Source organism: Trichechus manatus, unplaced genomic scaffold (assembly GCF_000243295.1).
Source record: "Trichechus manatus latirostris isolate Lorelei unplaced genomic scaffold, TriManLat1.0 scaffold00026, whole genome shotgun sequence".
Lineage (NCBI taxonomy): Eukaryota > Metazoa > Chordata > Mammalia > Sirenia > Trichechidae > Trichechus > Trichechus manatus.
In genome coordinates, this window is record NW_004443962.1 from 10,902,369 (window position 1) to 10,914,901 (window position 12,533).

Sequence of the window (12,533 nt, forward strand, 5' to 3'; positions counted from 1 at the left end):
GGGTCTCATTACGACGGGATGCTGCAATGATGTCAGAGCTAGACACCACCCTAATCAGCTGGAAGAATTTGTTTCAAAGATACTTGAGAACTTCCCCAGCAATACACTGTTCGAACGCCACACAAAGACTATAGTCTGCTAAACTTGGGAGGTTTCTGACTCCACCTGGGACTTCAGCCCTCCTTGGCACTATCCCAAATGTATGTCTTACATATTCAGTGATTGTCTTCTCCTCGTGTTACTGTTGTTGCCCATGAATTTTCCTTGTTTTACTAAACTTCCTCCAGAGCTTTATTAGGCCCTCTCAAAGCCTTATTCCATTGCAATAAACTCTTGTATGTCCTCATTCTCTTCATCAGATGTTTCCACCAAGGATGTGCTTTAATTGAAATCTGTCCTTGCCCAAAGGAAGCCATTTGCCCTCCAGCTGCTGCTTGTTTTATCAACTTCATGGGACTCTTGAGCAACACCCTCTCTCTTTGGAGGTGTCCCCCTCTCTTATTTCTGTTAGCTCTTAATCATTGGTCACTACTCCCTTGTTCACTGAGGATATTGATGCAAGGTCTTTCTTTCCAACTAATTCTTGCCATCAATTTAGATGACTTCATTATGCATGCATCCACTGACAACCTGTCTTCAAAATTCTGTGACCTTTTGAACTCCAACAATCTTCACCCACATGTTATTTCAGCAACCCAGTTCCCATGACATAATTCTGAACCTTATCACCAAGAACAGCTTTTCTCCTAGAATCTTAAACCCCAACGTACCTATCTCGACCGCAACCTCCTACTCCTCCAGGTTTCACTCTTTCTCACTCCCCTACTTCATCAAGTCTAGACCGTATATTGCAGCACTTTCCAATAGACCTCTCTGGCTATTGAGCACTTGAAATGTAGCTAGTGTTAGGAAATGAATTTTAGATTTTATATAACCTTAATTAATTTAAATTTAAATAGCCACATGTGGCTACTGGCTATAGCTGTGGACAGTGTAGCAATAATATATCTTTTAATCAACTTCAATAAACTTGCCTCTTTGTCTGTCTGTCTGTTCTCATCCTGAGAACATTCTACTTTTGATTAACTGTTCATATAACTGAATGCTTGAGCACCCTTGGAGGAAGTTATTTGATTGTTCAAACTGGTGACATTACAAATTTGTAGTCTCCAATCTCACTTCACTTGACCTGAGTGCTTGTTGGTATTCACAGATCATGCTCACTGCCCTCGCCCTTACTCACAGTGGTTATTTCAAATGCATTCCCCCTTGTTACTACTTTTAGTTTCTCTTTCCCTTAAATTGTGATTACTGTCTCCACTTCCACTCTTCCATCCCCACCTCTCTACTGAAAATGCCCAGACAAAGGTTGTCAGGGACGTCCCACCATGGCCACATCCAGAGCTCTTTTCAGATTTCATTTTCTTTGACCACTCCGTTGACTGTAACACCGCTGACCATCTCTCCTTCTTGAAACTCTGTTCTTTCCCAATCTCTGGTCTCTTGGCACTTTTCTCTGACCACTCCTTAAATGTTGATGATCTCACGTGCCTGTTCTTAGTCCTCTCTTCACTCTCCATACTCTCACTGGTGCTTCTTCCCTATCCCCATAGATTTGACTGCCAAGTATAAGCTAATGATAATAATTATAAGCTGCTTATCTACAGCCCATAACCTTCCCTAGAGTTCTGGACACCCACATCCAACTGGCTGCTGGATGCTTCCAGCTAGATATGCAACAGACACTCTTATCCTTCCCTTCAAACCTTCCTCTTCTCTCTCTCAGTGAATGGCTCCCCACTCACTGCCATCAGTAATCATTTGAATCACTGGTAGAAACTACCCAAGAGAGGGTCTGCACGGGTATGGCTGAGTAGACCTAGAAATACTACAATCAGAGAGGAACTCTAATATGTTAAGAGAAGGGGAGAGGGAGTTAGTAGGAAGCAAAGAAAATGGGTAATCAGAGAAAAAAAATGTGTTTACCTAGAGACCTCAGGTACGTTATGTTTTAGATTAATGAAAGTGGATTCTGTATTATAGGGTAGAGATGGCTATCCAAGAGTTTTCATGGCTTGGATTTTTCTGTTAAGACTGGCTGTGCTTTGATCTCATGTTCACCAAGTGTCCACATGCATACGGTATATACAATAGCGTATGCTTATAGGTATGTTGTTGTTGTAAGGTGTTGTTGAGTTGATTTATGACTCACAGCAATCCCATGAGACAGAGTAAAACTGAGCCATAAGGTTTCCTAGGCTGTAATCTTTACGGGAGCAGGTCGCCAGATCTTTCTCCCGTGGAGCCACTGAGTAGGTTCAAACCACCAACCTTTCGGTTAGCAGCCGAGTGCTTAGCCATTATACCACAGGGCTCCCAACGAGGCTTCAAGTTGGATTTAATTAGTTTTAAATAAAATGCAAAAGCAGATATTAGCACCGGAGTTTTTAGACATGTGTACTACCAGGATGAAGAAAGATAAATCAGATATAATAACCTTGTGTATAAGTGGACTAACTTTATTATATACAAACAAATCTCACAGTACGTCAGACATTAAAATCTAAAGATACACTGCTTCCAGGTACAAATATGTATAGATCAAAAGTAAAATGTTGAGTGAAGAAGACACATTGGTCATATCAAGTACAAGGAAAGTAGGACTAACGTAGGTTTGATGGGCTAAAACTCGAAACAAAAATGAAGTCATGATATAATTATAAAATGCAAAAACATCAGAACAACCAAACATACAAAGAAAAAATGGATAATGGGGATGAAATTTCATTTTATAAAAATAATCTAGCTAATAAATGAAAGGAATGATTGAAAAATGACATCATTTCACAACCCCTAATCAATTAAGGGATTGAACACCAATGGCTGCTCACATTACGAAAGAGGGACAACCAGACATTGTGCTTCCTGATGGAAGAACACAGCCCCACCAATGAAGGGGCCAGTAAGCAGTATATTGGGGTTTTAAGCAGTCTCTCTGTGTCTATGTTATATTTACAATAACATCATTTTTTAAAAGACAGAACCGGTAAATTTTCAGGGAGAAATTGACAAAAAAGTCATACAGGGAGACCATATCAATCTGAAAAATACAATTAAGTGATCAAAGAGAAGCTTTGGGTCAATAAGGTATTATAAGTTCATGCTTTGAGGTGCCTCTTCTACTTCAAACACACAGCAGCAAGGGATAAAACACACAAAAAAGGGAAAAAATAAAGGACACCACTGGGCTTAAAATCATGATAAACTTGGTTGTGAATAAGAAATAAACAAGCAGTGAACAGAGGTTGAAGTCTTGGGCCCCCTGGCCTCTGGGTCTGAAAGCAGCAGAGAGATTCAGAAACTCAGCTCCGCCACGCAGATGAGAATAAAAAGAGCTCCCTGCAAAGTATGGGAAAAGAATAAAACCTAATACCAAAAATCAGGGCTGAGATATGGCTCTTCCATTAGTGAAAAAATGATGGGAAAAACAAAAATTGCTAACTTCTGTCTTGTACTACCACAACAAAACAAAGCAAAAAAAAAAAAAAAAAGAAGACCCTATCGCTGTTGAGTCGATTTGGACTCATGGCAACTGATCCCATATGTAACAGAGCAGAACTGTTCCATAGGCTTTTCTTCGCTGTAATCTTTAAAGAAGCAGATAAGCTGATCACCAGATCTTTCTTCTTCAATGCCACTGGGTGGCTTCTAACTGTCAACCTTCAGGTTAATAGTACAGTATACATTGTTTGTACCACCTAATAGGAGAACTATCAGGCTCTGTGACAATTCCTTAGGAACAATAGGTCGGAACTGTTTATTCACCTCCAGGTAGTGATTTTGGTGACCACTATCAACAGCTGTAGGAAATGGGAGCCAAAAGTAGCCACATAAACAATCTTTATGCAACCACCCCTGGAGGAACCTGCAGAAATCTGAGGGAAAACATCAGACCATTCCACAGAAAGAGGAGTGAGAGATTGAGCCAATTTTATGTAAATCTTAAGATGAAGAAAATCCTCCAGTACTACTGAAGGTACATTAATTGAACCAGAAATATTATTGAAGAGAAACAAGAAACCCCAGGACTCAGAGGACATTCCGACAAAAAACAGAAAAAACTACCAAAAGTCAAACTGGAAAGATACTTCCTCCTGGTGCCTGAGCTACTGATTTTCTAAGAACCACTCTTTGGCTTCAGTCCTGAAGTGTTAAAGAGAAGCCAGAAGAGCAGCAAACCAAGCTCGGCAATTAGAGGTGCCTCTGCAAGTGGCAGGTCCCTGCGTGGTGCAAACTGTGTTGGACTACTAACCTAAAGGTTGGAGGTTTGAACCCACCCAGCGGCACAGGGGAAGACAGGCCTGGAGAACTGCTTCTGTAAAGATTACAGCCAAGAAAACCCTATGGAGCAATTCTATTTTGTAATGCATGGGATGGCCATGAGTCAGAACTGACTCAATGACAACGGGTTTTTTTATTTCGTTTTTCTCTGCAAGTGGCTGCAGAAAAATTCCTTTAGCTTTGTAAATACAAAGCACAATTGTAACCTGATTCTGCAAGGCCCCTTTTCAATCTTCAGCTCTCATCCCATTTTAGCCTCAAGAGCAGCAGCAGCTACTATCCTGTCTAATTTCCATGAGTAAGCGAGAACACCAAAGATATGGGGGTGCAGGGAAGGGAAAACAGACTTGTTTCACTCTACTGTTTGTCTCTGCCATCAAATGAATTATTCAGTGCTGCGTTTTTTGTTGTGGATCATCTGAGCCAATTGCATCTCTTTTCTCCCTTTGGATGCCTGCCCTGTGACCAGTTCATTATTCAGCCTGGAAAGCAGAGGTGTGCACTAACAAAGACGGACAAAACTCAGACTGATCCCTTCAATTCTTTAGAAAAAGAATCAAGTCTCTGTGCGTGTGTGTGTTTAATAGTGTGTGATATTTTTCTACTCAAATGTCGCCATTTTCCTATCCCACTTTTAATTTTTACTGCCCCAAATATAATTGCTTATTCTCTCATCACCGTAATACACAAATAATTACCAGTTGGGAGAGTTATTTTCAAGGTTTCGGTCTTGACAACTCTCTCTGCAGGAGCTCAGAACTTTCCAAGCAGAGTTTCAAAGGCAAGGCAAGGGCAAAACTGACACCTGGAGCCAGTTTTGGTGGAGTTTCTTGGCTTTGCTTTCTCACTCCCAGTCTGCAAAATCAGGGCACTAGGGGGAAGTGGTGTCTCAGTTCAATCTTTTCTGATAATTTGTGTTCAGTGCATTTTTCCTTCCTCTTTCCCAGGTCCTAGGAGCTGGGCTGGTCATGTGATGAGGAGGGCTGGGGCCCAAGCTTTTGGGACAGCCAAGGTGCTGGCTGCAGGAAAGGCAGAGGGTGTGCTGGTGGGGAGCTTGTGAACATGGGTAAGGCAGAAGCAACTTTACCCGCAGAAGCCACTCAGGTCCCCAAGGGAGAAATCCTACCACTTATGGGTAGTTCACCAGCAAGGGTTAGGAGAAGCAGCATAATGTTAAATGACCAAAAACAAACAAACAAACAAATCCATTGCCGTCAAGTCGATTCTGACTCATAGCAACCCTATAGGACAGAGCAGAACTGCACCATAGGGTTTCCAAGGAGCAGTTGATGGATTTAAACGGCCGACCTTTTGATTAACAACCAAGCTGTTAACAACTGCACCACCAGGGCTCCTATATATAGCAATAAACCAGAAAACCAAACCCGTTGCCATCAAGTCGATTCCAACTCATAGTGACCCTACAGGACAGAGGAGAACTGCCCCATAGGGTTTCCAAGGAGCGGCTGGTGGATTCGAATCACCGACCTTTTGGTCAGCAGCCAAGCTCTTAACCTCTGCACCACCAGAGCTCCAACATAGTAATGGTTGGCAGAGCTTGGATTCACATCCAGCAGAGTGGCTTTAGCATCCCTTTACTGTGTTGATCCTGGACAAATTACTCACCTGCTCTTGGCTTTAGTTTCCACATACGTAAATGGGGATAATAACGAGATCTAAAGCAATGAGTTAATTACTTTTAACAGACTTACTGTGATGTTTCAGTGAGTTAATATTCATAAAGTGCTTAGAACAGTACGTGGCACAGAGTACGTGCTACGTATGTATTTGTCTAGTAAAATTAGAGGCCAGATGGGAAGGGGGTCCTGCTGGATAATGTTTGCCAGAGTCTTGTCTCTCCTCTCTCTCTCACACACACACTTTCCATGTCCCCAAGAGCTAAAGTAGCAGATCATCAGCCCTGGGAGGTGGAAGCTGCTGTTGCTACCTAAATAGATGAAGTGATCAGTTAACACATCTATAGACCTCACGCTCATAGACTCAACAAGTTCCTAGGTGCTAAGCAGAAAACAGAAAGCACAAAAGGCATGTGATGACCACCATCTGTATGAGGGATCATCTCTCCCTGTTACCCTGGCTCCTCATTACCCACGGCTGAAATGGGACAGGGGCTTTCACGGATTCAATTGTGTCGCCCAAAATATCTGTCAATTTGGCTAGGTCATGATTCCCAGTATTGTATGATTGTCTACCATTTTGTAATCTGAGGTGATTTCCCTATGTGTTGTAAATCCTATCACTATGATGTAATAAGATGGATTAGCAGCAGTTACATTGAAGAAATCTGCACGATTAGATGGTGTCTTATGCCAATCTCTTTTGAGATATAAAAGAGAGAAGCAAGCAGAGAGGAGGGACCTCATACCACCAAGAAAGCACTGTCTGGAGCAGAGCGCGTCCTTTGGACCTTGAGGTTCCTGGGCTGAGATGTTCCCAGAACAAGGGAAGACTGATGACAAGGACCTTCCTCCAGAGCCAACAGAGAAGAGAAAGCCTTCCCCTGGAGATGACACCCTGAATTTGGACTTGTAGCCTGCTGGACTGTGAGAGAATAAATTTCTCTTTGTTAAAGCCATCCGCTTGTGGTATTTCTATTATAGCAGCACTAGATGACTAAGACAGGGGCCAAGGGCCTGGTTTGTGGTGACCTGGAGGACGCCAACGTGTGGCTGGCCCGGTTAGTTGGCGGTGGCCTGCGTGCTGCTGTAGCTACACTGCAGGCTCAGTCGAGCCTCCCCGTCTGCCTCTCACCATGACTGGGATGGCTTCCCTCTCCACGATGAGGCTGAGAAAATGAGCAGCAGGAAGGGGTGGGCCAGGAGAAACTGAAAGGCACAGAGTCACAGGATGCATGGCGGGGACCTCAGCCAACTCCATTTCACAGATGATGAAACTGAAACTCAGAGAGACACAGCGAACAGGGAAGGTCCAAATTTTGTGGGGCCTGAAGCTTATAAAACTCGGGAGGGGGCGTTTAAGAAACAGAATACAAAATTACAAATACAAAAGGCCTATAGCCACTACCCGGCCCCACAACAGGAGGGGAAGGTAGGAGAGAAAGTTGCGATGGAAGGGAAAGGGGTCTTAACTCACTGTGGTTAAAATATCGTACTTATCCAAACTTGACCAAAACACAAGCCATGTGACTACTCTGCCAGGGCCGCCCATGCAGTCTTAGAAGGGACTCTGGAAAGGGCTTGTGCAAGTGAGGGGCCCTGAGGCTTCAGCTTCATTCGCCGAATGATGCATCTGCTGATGGGACTAGCTGAACGTCACTGAAGTAGGAAGTAGCAGAGGTGCAACTGTGGTCTGAGGGGGTGGACTGGTGGAGAAGGCAGCGGAGGGGGAGAGGGAAGGCAGAGAACATGCAGACCAATGCTTCCTAGTGGAAGGAGACCTTTGGAAGTCTGCCAGCTGTTTCCTAAGGGCCTGAGAAAGCCAGAGATGCGGATAGAGAAGACCAGAAGGGAGTATGTGTGGAGCAAAAGGATCAAGCTTCAGTGGTGTTGGTCTGCCTCCCTAGGCACTGCTCAACAGTCCAGTCTACCCTGCTCTGTGCATCCAGGACCACGGGTGTGAGATGGCAGAGGAAGATGATGCATCCAAGCAGTAGGGCCTTCATCCCTGGCTGGCCCTGCCTGCCACCAGCTGAGATACCTGGACTCGATCATTACACTTTCTTCTTCTCCAGGAAAGACTTCTTTGCATGTGGTATTGTGCAACCCTGGATAGAAAGTGAGTAAAACCCACCAAGTCTCAGGCCCGGACTTGTAGAGTTCAGCCTCATCGGGAGTCAGTGGGTTTTTACAAAGCCAGAGGGTTCTTACCAGAGAGCAGGAGGGCCGTCACAAAGAGAGTGCTTTTCAGTCCCATAGTGCTGGAGATGAGAAAGAAAAGGTAAAACTTGATTAGAAAACAAAACTGAAAACCAGTCTTCACCAAAACTTGACAAGTGGAGTTTGGGATACAGGTTCATGAGTGTTGCAGAGACAGTGCTACGTGTTCACCAAAACCATTTCCTTTCCTCCTAGCTCCACAGAGAGGCCATATTTCCCAGGTGCCCCTGAAGTTAGGCAGGCCATGTGACTGTGTTCCAACCAATGAATCATGGGCAGCATGGGTAGAAGAGGAGGATGTTACTTCCAGATCTGGCTCCTAAAACCTCCCCTCTCTCTCCTGCTTTCTTGGATGCAGCGGATCCAGAGAAGGAGTCCAAGGACCTAGAAGATGGCAAAGTCACCATCGGAAGGTACCTGTCCACTGAATAAATGAATAACACAGACCCCCACCCCCACCCCCACTGAGCCACGCTGGACTGTGACGTGAGCAAAAAAGAAACATTTATTGTGTTAAGCTATTGAGATTTGGGGGATTGTTTATTTCAGCAGTTAGCATTTACTTACCTTGACCAATACAATGAGTACAATGAGGCCAAATGGAGAGTATTTATGTTTAGACATCAACCTTCCTTTGGTTCTGTCTGTGGTTCTCAAACTTTAGTGTGCATGAAAATCACCCAGAGAGCTCGTTAGACTTCCCTGGTCCTCATCCCCAGAGAGCCTGATTTAGCAGGTTGGGTGCAGCCCATGAATTTTTTATTTTTATCAAAACTCATGGGTGATGCTGATGCTGCTGGTCCAGGGTTCACACTTTGAAAACCACTGCACTGAAGTGTTTACATAATCTACCCGACGGAGCCAAGTACAATGACACCCATGACTCATGATCTCTTCCTGTCCTTCTTCCTCTGTCCCCCTCCTTCCTTTTCAACTCCCCCACTTACTTAAACTTCTTATACAAGAAAGGATGTACAGTGGCTTACAGAGAAGCATATAATAAGCAAAGTTGACCAACGTTAGAAACGGGTGGAAACGCAAAACAGAAGTCAGGGATGTAAAATGGAACCAGGCACTGGACACTAACTGTAGAACTCTGCCCACTGGTACAGGGGTGGGACACAAATTTGGATCACAGCTTTTTAACAGCCAGTGTGCCAAGGGAAGCCTGATCAATGAATTAATTCACAGGACTGTTCATAAGATAAAAACAAACCAATGCTCAGGAGAAGATGCACAGCTCTTCAGAAATTAGCAGAAGTAACTTTCTTCCTTGGGGTATGGTTTCTTTTGAAGCCATCGCTGATCCCTTTGGGTTGTGCTAGACACCTTTCTTCTAAGATCCCATGGCACTGAACACATGGTATTGGGCTAAGTGTTTCTGTTATATTTCTCACCTTCTAGACTAAAAAAACAAAAAACAAAAACAAAACTGTTGCAGTCAAGTAGATTCCAACTCATAGTGACCCTACAGGACCAAGTAGAACTGCCACATAGAGTTTCCAAGGAGTGGCTGGTGTATTTGAACTGCCAACCTTTTGGTTAGCAGCCGAGCTTTTAACCACTGAGCCATCTAGACTATAAGCTCTACTTTTGAATGGTACTAAATTTAACAGGTAAAGGTGATACATAGTGGAAAGCAAGTCTCTCTGCCCTAGCTATCTGGTTCTCTTCCACAGATGTCACTGGAGTGACCATGTTGCCTGTTTCCAGCTTCTGGCCTCTACTTGCAGTTATTCAAGGCCATATATATACGTACATATATATATATATGTACGTATACTCTTTTTTCTTTTTAAACACAGATGAGGCATACTATACATACTGCTTTACATGCTTAACCACCATGTTGGAGACTGTATCCGCACATACTGAGCATCTTCATTCTAACAGCTGCATATTATTCTATTGTATGAAGGGTAATAATTTACTTTACCCATCCTTTTCGATGGACATTTAGGTTGTTTCCAATTTTTTGCTGCAGTGAATAACCTTGAACATCTGCCGTACCACACGTATGGAAGTAGGCTATATTCCTAGAAGCAGAATGACTTGATCAAAGGTCAAAGGGTACTTGCAATTTTAATTTTCACAGATATTGACAAACTGCTCTCCCCTAAGATTATATCAGTTTATACTCCACCACGCAAAACCAGAGACGGCTTATTTTCACATGCCTTCTGCCAACATAGTATGTGATCCAATTTGTGGTCTCTGACAACAGGAAAGGTGAAAATGGCAGCTCCTTGTAATTTTAAAATGAATTTCCCCTACTTTGAGTGAGAGGGAGCATCTTTTCAAAAGTATGAGACAGCATTTCCTGGTCTATGAACTGTCTGCATAATTCCTTTGCCCACTTTTAATGTAGGTTGTTGGCCTTTTTTATGATCTTTCTTATTGATTTGTAGGAGCTCTTTTATATATATAGGAAATTAGCACTTGATGACAATACAGTGCAAGTTGCTAAAGTACACGGTAGGTGTCCAACATGTGAACTGAACTGACTGGCTCCAGATGGCTCTCTCCCTCCCCTCCGGTAGTTTCCATGGGTTTCAGAGCTTGGTCATCATTGGTTGGGCCAAAGCTGTCGCCAGAGTTCTGGTGACACAGAGTTCTTCATTGGATTCCTGTGTGCTGCCTCATAGTAAATCATCAACAGCATCCTATTAATTACAGAATCCGAGGACTGGGAGTGCTTTGCGTTTGAACTACCTAATGTAGGGATCTCCTACTGTTCACAAACCAGAAATCATTCTGCTTGACCCAACCAAAGGTTGGTGGGTTTTTTTGTTTTTTTTTTTCTGATTTGCATTTTTGGATGACATGTCAAACAGGGATGCAAAATCAAATTGTATTTTGCTGTACATTTAACCTTCAATTGCTCTTTCATTCAGATAATTACACAGCCCTGGAAAATCCTGGACAAATTGTCCCTATAACTTCACACAGTGGTTAAGAGTACTAGGTTTGGATGTAGAGTTCATGAGTTCAAATCCCAGCTCTGCACTTATTAGCTGTGAAACTTTGGGCAAGTTACTTGACCTCCTTGTGCCTCAGTTTCCTCATTTGTAAAATGGGCATAATAAAAGTACCCACCTAACAAGTCTTCTGAGCACCAAATGAGGTAATGCATAGGAATCAATTAGCCTGATCCCTGGTACAAGGTAGGTAAGCAGTTAACAAACGTTACACATATAGCCGTTGCTGTGTTGTTAATAACCTGACAGATGATCAACCAGCCTTTAAAAAAAAAATCTCCAGTGATGGGGCACTCACAATCTCACATTGTATTCCCCAAAAATATGTGTTGTAAATCCTAACCTCTATCATTGCATTTGGGAATGGGTTGTCTTTGTTATGTTAATGAGACAGGATTAGTGTAGGCTGTGTTTTAAATTAGTCTCTTGAGTTATAAAAGAGATTAAACAAGCAAGCAAAGGAAGCAGAAATGGGGGAAGAGAGATGTCAAGCCACAAGAAAATCACCCAGGAGCAGAAGTTCAAAAGACACAAGGACCTTCCTCCAGAGCTGACAGAGAGAGAGAGAAAGCCTTCTCCTAGAGCCGGCACCCTAAATTTGGACTTCTAGCCTCTTAAACTGTGATAAGATAAATTTCTGCTTGTTAAAGCCATCCATTTGTGGTATTTCTTTTATAGCAGCACTAGATAACTAAGACAGTGTCAATACCATATTTGACTTCTCTTTTTGGAAACTCTCTTCCCCTGAGCTAGGAGCTGCCCCCTCTAACTTCCTCTCATTGATACTAGTTTTGTCCTCAGCAAGTAAGCCTACCTCCCTTCTGCCAAAGCCCTTCAAGGATTTGGGGACAGCAGTCATATACCTCCTCAATGACCTGGCAAAATAGCTCCAGTCCTTCTGGTCAACTTCACAAATAGCATTAATTTGAAGATTGCACACCATCCTGGACAACATGTGGGACACTTCTAGTTCATCAGTGACCCTCTTAAAATATGGTGCTCAAATACTCAAGATTGACATGATCCTCTTTTATCAAATATAAATGCCCCATGTGAAGAATTACTCTTCACTCCAGTCATGGTGTGTGTGGGAGGGATGTGGTAGGAAAGGAAAACAGTTTCTTGCTGTCTCTGAAAAAGAGCCCTCAGGAATGAACCCCTGACCGCAACCACAAGTCATTGCTTTCTTCAGAAGGTCTATGAAGTAGGAACTCTTGCTTTGGCAGGGAGAGAGCAAAAAGGGGAATGGGAGAGGAAAGAACCTAAGAATTTTGGGGGGGATTCTCTGATAGGAGATTTCTGTCAACTCTGAGCACAATAAGCCTTGAGAGGTGGGTGAACTGGTCAGAAACCTAAG

General features: G+C 43.2%; 1 protein-coding gene across 2 annotated transcripts in view; it reads right to left on the minus strand.

The window, feature by feature from the left end:
- CD86 (CD86 molecule) overlaps positions 1-12,533 on the minus strand; it is an 80,964-nt gene that overhangs the window by 24,603 nt on the left and 43,828 nt on the right. For both annotated transcript variants that reach the window (XM_023728823.1, XM_023728824.1), the window contains exon 2: positions 8,190-8,239. In XM_023728823.1, the coding sequence (XP_023584591.1) occupies positions 8,190-8,239 (50 nt within the window). The remainder of the gene's footprint in view (positions 1-8,189; positions 8,240-12,533) is intronic.